We start from the raw sequence: 11,327 nt of genomic DNA, 5'->3' as shown, positions 1-11,327 counted from the left end.
CAACAATGTTAGATATCATTTAAACATTAATTAATTGACGATTGATTAAATTCGAAATAGCTTCTGTCTCTAAGTTTAAACCGGTTTAGTACAAGAACAAAAAATTCGGGGAGGGGGGGGGGGCATCAAAACAAAGAAGATAAAAGCATACATGTACCTGAGATCCTGGTTAATCAGAAACTTCGTTTTTCATTTTACTTTTACAGAATCGAGTTTCTCAACATTAATCATTTCTATCTCTCATAGAATACATATATTACCGTTCTAATTGCTTATTATTGCCATTGTTTACAACAGCGATGTAGAGCAAAATCAATACCGGGTATCTAAAACGCTTTGTAAAAGTCGAACCAATATTGTAAAATCCGTATCATGACGTATTGCGATACTCGGACTACTTTAAAACTGGTCTTTAAGCAGCCATGTGCTCGATTAAATGAGTAAAATATATTAAAGTTCGATTGTATTTATAATTGAACGATACTAGTATATAAGTGAGACACTCATTTCACAAGAAGTGGTGATCATAAAAAAATCCAGGTAAAAGTGATTTTCCTTGGAAAAACAAAGCATTTATTAGGTTTGTTACTGACGTACTACAGAAATATATCGGGTTGATCAATCGAGTCTCACAGACGGTTTTGCTGTCTATGAGACAGACAAACTCCATATTTTTACATCCACTTTGTAATATTCTTTCTATTTATTTTTTTTTACAGAAATTGCAATTGATTGTAATTCATAGCTCTTTAGAAACTAACGGAACTGACCTCCTCGCGCCCCGTTTATCGGTTGGTCGAAACCTTCATAAAGTTATGAGAAAAATCACGAACTGCTCAAAATAATCATGATGATGTCAGACTCAAGTTCCCATCAAAGCCGATTTGGTTGTGTTTTCTGTCTAACGCATGTAGATTTTTTTTTTTATTTTTTTCAGACCAATTTATTAACTAGTTAATTGAAATATGTAAATAAAAAAAATAAATTGATTTCTTTGTTGATTCCTACAGGTTATGAAGGCAGCAATCATTGCAGACAAAATTACATAGCCCACCAACGCAGGTCATATGATAGCGGGTTATGTATCCCGCAAGAATCACCATAGTAAAGCATTTTATTGTTTAAATATATCTGTAGTCTGTCAGTAACAAACCTAATAAGTAATTTTGTTTACCCTGACACGTGACTAAATACACCAATCAGATGACACGTTACATGTTGAAGTTTTACAGGTATGTCCGTACATTGTTTATTTTGATTCCGTAGAAGTTTTATTAAAAGAATTCAACCAAACATTATATATAGTCAAAATATATTACAAAAAGACATAATATGACAGAAATAGAAACAAGAGTCCCATGAGCCATATCGCTCGTAAGAATTAACAATGTTAAACTTTGACACAAAAGTTGCTAACTACTTAGTACACGCATACTGTATAAAAATCAATAGAAACAAACATGTTAAAAATAAATAACACCGTTTAAAATAAATTACAAGTCTTCGTATAAACTGAATATTTTCATGTAAAAAAATATTCATTTATTTCATACTTACTTAGTCAATGTTTCGCGGAGGATTTTCTTCATACACTTTTTACAGAGAACTTGAACTCAAAGTCTTAATTTTTATAGTCTATATCAGAGAAATGTGAGCATTTTAGATAATTTGTAAAGTACTTACTCGATTTCCTTTTTTTTTTTTTACAAATAGCATTCATAAAGTTCGTCAGACATCTTTGTAAAACATAATATCCTCAATTACTGATTCTTTTTAATCTTTAGAAGAAGTCTTGTAATTGAGCAAAAAAAAAATGTAAGCCAACTTGGTCAAATAAACTTTACAAACTTTATGTTCCTTGTTCTTTTTCAAGATTTTGAGTTTTTTTTTAATCTTATTAACTTCATAAGGAAATTTAAACTCAGTTTTGGACAAATCAAATATCCTTTTTAATTCAAGATAAGAGGGTGAATGAAAAATGCAGACACCGACTACTGACACAAATCTCTCTAAGACAATCAGAAAAGATGGAATAAAACATCCAACATGTACAACAAAAGATACACTTCACAGTAATACCATAGAAAGACAATGCTTTCACAAGATTTTGAACATGATTTTAGAAATAGATAAACTAAAAATATAAGATACAAGTGAATCATTCAAATGTTCGTAACCTTTTGACTTCACGCCAATGAGGTTGAATAAACTACAACATCATAATTATGAAAAAAATGAGCATTAAAGGAAACGTAATAATTATAAAACAGTTCACAGTTCGAAGCTCAAAAACAAGTACTCATCTTATACATTAGCTTCTTCAGACAATTTAATGACATGGATTTATAACAACAATATCCACTCAAGTTTTAGAGTTTCTTTTTTCTTTTTTTATGGTGTCCTTGCTTGAAATGACTGCAATGGAATTGTTTTTAAAGTAAATGAAATATGGTCTGGTATCTAAATAATTTCAAAGGTAACAGATTGATACAAATATATAAAAAACCCATAATAAACGTCAAAATTACGGATTCGTTCTACCCAATGACTCTCTAGCAACGTTCCTCTACCTACACATGTGTTTAAAATTGATGATGCGACCCCCTGAATGTTCTTTTCAAAGATGAGAATATATTTGTTGTTGGTGGTGATTTTCAAGCGTCTAACTTTGAATCAATTTACACGAAGATGATACATGGTATTAATTCATGTTTTATGATAATTTCTCTTCAATCTGAATACTTGGTGCAAAGATGTCTTCGAAATTAATTTTGTTTTATTTGCTGTCGCTTTTTTGTTGTTTTGATCAGAAGCAAAAGAAGAAATTGATTGCTTCACAAGCAGACCGAGAGAAACACTTAAATAAAATACATACATTTTAAATCTGTTTTTTTTCTGTTTCAGATTTATATTTTTGTTTTTCATATAACGTCAGGTTTTTCATAACGAGATCTTTTTCCGTCTCGTTTCCACACTGTTGAAATAAAGAGAAAGTAAACCAAACCGTTCAAAAATTCTTATAGAAAACCCCTCTACCTAGGAAGTTTTTCTTCCTTTTTACAGTACTACTGCAAAATGGAAGCTTCTATTTTAAATACATTTAATCCGATATTTTTGCAAAATTCTATTCTACTCTGAAGATTACCCTTGCATCATTTTTAACAACAGTTTCATGATAATGTTTCTGTATTTTGACGTACTTTCTATTCTGGCGTTGTACTCCATTAATCTTTCTCCACGATGGTCCTTGCAATGATCAGATGAATTGCTGAGGAATATGGGTGATCTCTCACAATTGTTTGCTAAAGTGATGTATATTCATATATATTTATATGAATAAATGTTTAATGCAGACTGATAAAGAAATTAAAGAAAAGAGATTTGGTGCTTGGAGAGAGAGAGAGAGAGAGAGAGAGAGAGAGAGAGAGAGAGAGAGAGAGAGAGAACGTATATTTATCTCTTCTAAATAGACGTTCCATAAAATATTGGCATCGCGAGGAAATCAAAATGAAATTATGTTTATGACGATTGTCAATTTCAGTCAACATACGTATCAGAGATGCCTGTGGACTTGACGATGTCGTTTCTCGAAATTTTTTTGCCGCAAGTTTGACATCACATGTGTCTGAAATGAAATGGAAAGATAAAACAATTCAGGAATTTTTAAAAAAGGGCTTCTTGATGTAAAGATGTAAATTTGTGAGTTAAAGACAATGCGTACGCGTTGTTACATTTTTATTAGTTTTTTTCGATCAGTGGTTACTTCTAATATCTTCTTTGAAAACATCATTATTTGTTTGTGGGGGATCAATCTTCGAGGCAGCCCTAGCCCAGTAATTTACATACCCACGAACGTATATAAAGTATTTGCTTAGGTGTTTATTAAAACTATCCCGAACTTGCTCATGACCAACAAAATAATGTCACCATGAACCAGGAAAATTTTGGCTACCCACGAACATTGACATTGACCCCCCCCCCCCCCCCCCCCCCAAATAATCAAAGTACTGAAAGCCGGGCTCTTTTGGTGTGTCTTTATGCATATTGTGTAGTCAAATATCTCTCTCTCTCTCTCTCTCTCTCTCTCTCTCTCTCTCATGCTTTTAATGTTGGCAAAGCGTCTGAGAGCGACCAAATTTTGTAAGCGGCTATAAACAAAAATATGTCCGTCTAGTAGAAAAAAGTTCAACAGTTGCTGCCTTGAATTTTGCAACAAGCATTATATAATATTCAATCCCCATTTCTTCAATGCGCAGCAAAGTAGTTCATGGAAATTCATGTGCATTGTATGTGTCCAAAATGCAAAGTCTTGTTTTTAAAACACCTTATCTATACTACTATATTAAAATAATAGACTCGAATTTTTGGGCTTTAATACCGAGAAATCGGAAGTGTACTGCCTTTTTTGTTTTATATATTTTTAACATCATTGGTACTTGGTGATTACCAATTTGTTTATATTTTTTCTCAATCAGGCTTCGCTAATTAATAATCAACGTAAATTCCTTTAAAAAATCCGGAAATCGTCTGAATTTTTCGGATTTTACAATCTTGCGCATGCTCATTACATTCACACTAAATCACGGGAGGCTCTTTAGTTTATGTTTCCACAATATCACATTTGCATGGATAAACTCAAAAACGATAATGCAAATACGTGTAAATTTTCATTAAAAATTTCATGAAAGAAAATACAGGAGATAACTCTAACTCATTCCGAGAGTTCTGAATGACAACATGGTGTGCAAATTTGATGTATCTATTTCGTAAATGCCCGACAAAATATGCAATGTCAACCCGTGCACGCACGGGTCAAAGTCTAGTTGATAAGAAAACTAAAAAAGATAGACAAATCTCTCGAAATTAAAAAAACGAAACAAAATGCCAACACTTTTGACAAAACGTAGCTCTGTGTAACTATTTAGTATAGCGGAAGCTTTTACTTTGACGCTGTTTGGATTTTTGTTTACTTTTGAAGTTGTGCTATTTATAATAACATTTGCGATTTGCCTGCATACAGCCAGGATTCTCCTTTCAGCAGAGCACGGCTAAAAAAGATTCCACAATATTCAATATATTACACGTACCATAACCTTTGTATTTATTTTAATTAATACAATAATTATATTATATTCATGACTATTGTAATGCAGTAAAGCGTCTTTACAGTTTAGCGCAGTATATCATTGTATGTACACAGAACTCTATCACAGAGAATTGAATTTTATATTGACCTTGCTCGTTGATACTTCTGTGGATAATGGGATAAGCGGTATGACGCTGCATGGTCATCTCTGAAAGACTGTTGGCGTAAGGACCTGAAAATTCAATCATTACAAAACTTACAACTGATAAAAAATTTATAAACTTCCTAACAATGTAATTTCTTGTTCATAAAACAAATTACTTACAGAGAGAGAGAGAGAGAGAGAGAGAGAGAGAGAGAGAGAGAGAGAGAATGTATTTCCTTCGAGAGAGAGATTTCTTACGCGCACTTGGCTGATTCCAGAATCCGGATTCAATCATCCTTAAATCTGTCTGTGTTGCTTTGTCTACCATTTCCTTTGTTTGAGGGGAACTCTTATCTAAAGGGTACATAATTCATGAAAATTATATATGCTCAAAACCCAGAAATGTTAATACATTAGCTAGAGCAAAGAGGAACAACTCTTTATTTTAAACTTATTTTCAAATTTCTTGTATTTATGAACAGTATACCTGACTTACTTCTATATATGCAACTTTTTTGGATGGATAAATCTAATGGAAACCTAAAAATGAAGTCAAATGGAAATAAAAACACTCATTAGAACTTTTACGCATGAAGGAGGTATCATCTCAACTCCGTGATAAACTTGCCGAAGACTCTCGCCCTCTGAAAGAAGAAATAATGAATACTTCTGTTTTTTGTGCTTATTCTAACAAAAAAATAAATGCATTAAGATATCCATTTCAGAACAGATACGTAAATACGTTTCATATAATCATGTAATATTTCCATGGTTTTTTTTCATTTTACAGAAATAAACTTTACCGATTAAATTGCCTATTTAAAATACCGATTTAAACAAACATACATGTAATTCAAATTTATGCAGTGAAAGAACAAAGTTAAAGATGATAATGAATTCCAAGTAAAGCTAAGTTAGTACAGTTCGCAACCTACTCAGAAATAGCTGTGACTTCAGTCTTTGGGTAACTGACTATGGGACTCCTGAGGGTTTGGACTGTTCCCGTGTCTTCAGTCTTTGGGTAACTGACTATGTGACTCCTGAGGGTCTGGACTGTGCCCGTGTCTTCATCACTTGTAGTCGCTAGTCTATCAAAGGACTGGTTTCTCGTTCTGATTTTGATATGAAAGCAATGTAAATAAATGATGAAAAAATGTTAAGAGGCTGCTAATACTTCACGTACTACACGTACAACTACTACACTTACTACACTACTACTACACGTACTACTACTACACGTACTACACTACTACTACACGTACTACTACTACACGTACTACACTACTACTACACGTACTACTACTACACGTACTACACTACTACTACACGTACTACTACTACACGTACTACACTACTACTACACGTACTACTACTACACGTACTACACTACTACTACACGTACTACTACTACACTTACTACACTACTACTACACGTACTACTACTACACGTACTACACTACTACTACACGTACTACTACTACACTTACTACACTACTACTACACGTACTACTACTACACGTACTACACTACTACTACACGTACTACTACTACACGTACTACACTACTACTACACGTACTACTACTACACGTACTACACTACTACTACACGTACTACTACCACACGTACTACTACTACACGTACTGCTAATACACGTACTGCTACTACACGTACTGCTACTACACGTACTGCTACTACACGTACTACTTATACACGTACTGCTACTACACGTACTGCTACTACACGTACTACTAATACACGTACTACTACTACACGTACTGCTTATACACGTACTACTAATACACGTACTACTACTACACGTACTGCTACTACACGTACTACTACTACACGTACTACTACTACACGTACTACTACTACACGTACTGCTACTACACGTACTGCTACTACACGTACTACTACTACACGTACTGCTAATACACGTACTGCTACGACTACTTCTTCTACTACTACTAATGTTTCACACACCCAAATGAAAGGACTTATGAAGTTTAATATATCTTATGATTTTAAACAATTCTATTTATTGGAGGATGTTTAGGCAATGACATGTAAAACTTATTCTTAAAACTTAATCTATAATCATACATTCATAGTGGTCTATAATTCATAGGTAAGAAGAAAACACGAATAACGTAACACGACCTCACTATATCCTCGTTGCAATAGCATTTTGCGTTGCTACTTAATAGCTTAACTATACTAATGGTCAGTAATGGAGAAAATGTAGACTAAAAATTTGCGAACGGCCATAATTTTAGTTAGATCACAAAACCATCTTTAAGATGTGTTTTTTATATACAATTCTGTAAAATTCCCAGTGTGCAAAGCTGCCTTTTCGCATGGGCGCAGTCATAATAGTACATAAAATTAGAAACAGTACCTTTTCATAGGGAAACGGAAGCCCTTTGAGTATGGATTGCTGTTGATCTTGAGTTTGGTGACCTCTCTGTTGTTGTAGGCCGTCACCGCGATGAATGTGGTGGCTCGGATAGGGAACTCTACAACCGACAGCTCATCGTCTCTCTCGTGTTTAACGATGGAGATACGCACCAGGTATTTTTGCAGTGTGTGCAGGGTAAACTATAATTATATGGTTTTGCTATATGATTTTTCTATCCGCCGTACCTATTGCAATATTACCGATCATTAAAGAGTGGTATATTAAACGAACATTATAGTGAGATTTAAACGTTTTCCTTTGAGTACAATTATAGCATTCCAAAACCAAATATTTTTATGATAAAGTGTTATTTCCAGATACATACAAAGTCATCATAATGATACATGGTATTAAAATAAGATTTTACTTACTATTCCAGCTTTTGTGCCTGGTTTATTTGAAAGTTTTATTTTTTCAAATGAAATTTTTCGAGTCATCCAATCTGAGCCAACTCGTGGGGAGTCTGGATGTTTAAATGGATAATTTTTAAATTCTTCTTCTTTCCTTCCCATTGGAATCCATTTATTGTTAAGAAATTTAAAACTTTTGCTACTGGCGGGTATGATGTCAAATATTACGTCATATAAACCAACAGGATCAACACCTCGCAGCGAAAATTCTAGATATGGGAACATTCTCCTAAACAAACAAATAGATAAATAAATACCTAGAAATATAAGACTTAATGTGTCATAAAAAATTATATGAAGGATTCTTTTTTTTCAATGAAAGTGTTATCAAATCATTTTTCTCTTCCATAAATATTCATCATAAACACGGTTTAAGGGGTCGGAACATCTCCATTCTCCATTTCTTTCGAAACAAGAGATGTACATGTATCTGAATCACTTATGCCCCCTCCCTTGGACATACATGTACATACATGTAATAGAATGCACAAGCCTTATTATGGGCAGTATACATGGAATGAAATTGAGCTTTTTAACTTAAAATCAATAATCTACCTGTAATATCCGAGATGCACCAATCTATCAATTAAGCATAACGTGTGTAATCTTAAACGTTTTACAAGTAGTAGTTTCCTTGATATTCTTATGATTTTACATACCAAATTTATTTCACTATGTGCAACCCCTGCAAATTTTAGAAATAAACGGAAGCTGAAAATAATTGGAATTTTTCAAAGTCCAAGAAGCTTATCAATAATTTCTCGATCGTTACGAAAACATAACTAAGTCTTGCCATGTGGAATCTCTGCAAAGAAAATGAACGGAAAATGGATTTTTCTGTCAAAAAATTGCTTGATCGTTCCAAATTATAACTGGACCTAGATAAGTATGCACATTGCGCGTTAGCTTCATGCAATCAAAACTATTTAGGTTTACATCATAAAGCATACGTAGTATAAAAGTAGACATGTCATAAGTTTATTGAACACAGTGCAGATATTTGTAAATGTGAACTTGAATTAGCACATTTGATTTCCAAATATTGTCGCGCAATTATCAACTAGTTATAAAATCAAGCTACAAACTATAAATTATCTTGGAATAATTCCCGTTTGAACAGATAATATTTTTTAGATTTCATGTGTGAAAATAGTACCTTCCGGTTTTGTTGATAATCATTTCTGTTCCTAGCCCCAGAAATGTGTACCATAGTTTTGCCTCCATCAGCGACAAAGTGACGGAGCCATTTATTTGTTGAATACAATCGGCCGTAGTGTCTAGAATTAAGTTCCCGGATTTCTCTTCATCAGACGTTGACGTCTGTTGGTCCGAATACCCAGAAGAGCTCGACTGGGCGTAGGGTTGACACAAGTCTAAGTCTGATGACTGGGCCTCCATTTCCGAGGACGATTCATTAGACGACCCAAGTGATGCCGAGGACTTAGATGAAACACTTATGCAGCCTTTTCCGTTTGGATTGTGCATTAAAGATTGTAAGAAATATTCACCATTGGTTCCTCGTATGATTACGCTTTTATGGTTCATAGCTGTTCTTTTAAAGGCTACAGTATCTAGAAAAATGTTTTGATAATTTTGTTTTAATACTTTTAATTTTTCAAGTCGTGATGCTGTCAAACTTGAGTACTGGTAAATAAATAAAAAAAATAATTATAAACTACATGTAAATAGATAAATAAATAATAAGCAACCCCAGACAAAATTGAAACATGGATTCCTAAATCAAACCTCTTTCCGAATCCTTGTATTTTAAACGGGTTTTAATTTCTAAAATAAAATTAATAGCTTAAATTGCCGGTATAGGTAGATAATAAAAAAAGTTCCATCTGTTGTGAAAACATTATTGGAAAACAATTTTTAAAATAGCAAGATTCTTCAGACACAGACCAATCGTAAATAACTGTGAAATGTCGCAAGTTTTGGATAGGGTTTTAAAATGTCAAACTATCGAAGTGTTGAAGCGATAATTTCTGTTGAACATCAACAGGTGTTTTGCCTCGCGTCAGTCTTTGTCATAATGGTAAAAGAGGATTGCCTTCCATTTAACACGTATCATTCTAATTGTTTGTATAATAATGAAATAAAAGCTTCGTCAATTTTGAGCTTAAAATAGTTGTTTTTATAAAATTTTGAGCTTTTAAGATAAGACTTTTTCTTTTTTATACAATTAAAGAAATGAAACATATACGATTATCTTTCATACATACGCATGTTAATACACATGTTTGTAGCTCCCGGGCTGAGAAAAATAATGGGATCGAAGACCTGGGAGCTAGAGTTCCATACATGTTAAATGAGGTTAATTTTGGACTGCTTGATTTTATATCCAAACAGATTCTGTACTAAATATGTACTTCCCAAACAAAATCCTCAGATTTACTACAGATGTCGGCACTTTACATCCCTCGGATAATTTTTTAAACACCATCACTAGTTCTGTAGTGTGAAGTGGTGCTGTTTGTTTGCATATACAAATGGCGACTCTCGATCTGCACGTGATGTTAACATATAAATGTACTTCATTTTCTGATCGATGTCGGTTAGCGTGTATATGAAAAGTAATGTGACGATAGTAGTAATAAACTGCCGAACAAATTTAATGGTACTAATTTTTTTCCACAGAATTTATGTGGAAGTAAGATTAATCAGTCCCATGCTTTGTGCGCCGTAAATTGCAACTTTTTAACACGTGCGAAACTGTAGCTCCCAGGTCGTCCATCCGATATTTTTTTCTGACCGGGAGCTACACATCCGCTACTGGAATATGACATACAGATGATGATGAAAGAATTAAAGGCCATAGTAGGTAGCCTACTTGTACATTTTAAATTTTGAACTGAAGTATAAACCTCCTATTTTTATTTTTATGTATAAGAAAAGATCATAAAAAGTGAGCTGTATTGCTTGGAATTATGCTTTGTACATTTCATTTTATATCAACGTTCAGTAAAAAGTTAACTATACTAATTGCAGCGGTATCTCCAAAACTGTTCAGTTTTTGTAAATATGATATAGTTGAATCTTTTTTTTTTTTACATGATATCAGCTAAAAATTATGTTATCATAAAAAGATTTGGCGTACTTACTTAATCTAGTTGAAAAGGGTTGTCAGTGTTCCTGACTCTGCTGTCAACGAATGGTTAAAACTGGCAATTTGCTTTGACAGATAGCATACCCACCTTGTAATCTCCTATGAACAGATTTCCAGC

At 33.4% G+C, this 11,327-nt stretch overlaps 1 protein-coding gene across 2 annotated transcripts; it reads right to left on the bottom strand.

The window, feature by feature from the left end:
- Positions 1-1,126: 1,126 nt before the first annotated feature.
- LOC105327950 (putative T-box protein 7) lies at positions 1,127-11,327 on the bottom strand. Of its 2 annotated transcripts, none has more exons than XM_066075175.1 (11): positions 11,205-11,327; positions 9,257-9,671; positions 8,062-8,329; positions 7,631-7,830; positions 6,167-6,343; positions 5,728-5,771; positions 5,490-5,585; positions 5,235-5,318; positions 3,551-3,625; positions 3,201-3,302; positions 1,127-2,974 (listed from the first exon to the last, which is right to left on the bottom strand). In XM_066075175.1, the coding sequence occupies exons 2-11, from the start codon at positions 9,643-9,645 to the stop codon at positions 2,922-2,924; spliced, it is 1,488 nt and encodes a 495-aa protein (XP_065931247.1). In that variant the 5' UTR covers positions 9,646-9,671; positions 11,205-11,327; the 3' UTR covers positions 1,127-2,921. The 2 variants fall into 2 exon arrangements, with proteins under 2 accessions (XP_065931247.1, XP_034304007.2); XM_034448116.2 differs by having other exon boundaries at positions 1,129-2,415.

Source organism: Magallana gigas, chromosome 2 (assembly GCF_963853765.1).
Source record: "Magallana gigas chromosome 2, xbMagGiga1.1, whole genome shotgun sequence".
NCBI classification, from domain to species: domain Eukaryota; kingdom Metazoa; phylum Mollusca; class Bivalvia; order Ostreida; family Ostreidae; genus Magallana; species Magallana gigas.
Note: the sequence above shows the minus strand (reverse complement) of the source record. Positions and strands in the feature narration are given on the sequence as shown.

Bases quoted from the DNA above. Each gene is read 5' to 3' on its own strand.
- LOC105327950 (XM_066075175.1), bottom strand. From the start codon at position 9,645: ATGAACCATAAAAGCGTAATCATACGAGGAACCAATGGTGAATATTTC. The intron at 3,303-3,550 runs GTATGTTGACTG...ACATCACTTTAG, and splicing joins TCCACAGGCATCTCTGATAC to CAAACAATTGTGAGAGATCA. The intron at 2,975-3,200 runs GTACGTCAAAAT...TTATTTCAACAG, and splicing joins GTACAACGCCAGAATAGAAA to TGTGGAAACGAGACGGAAAA.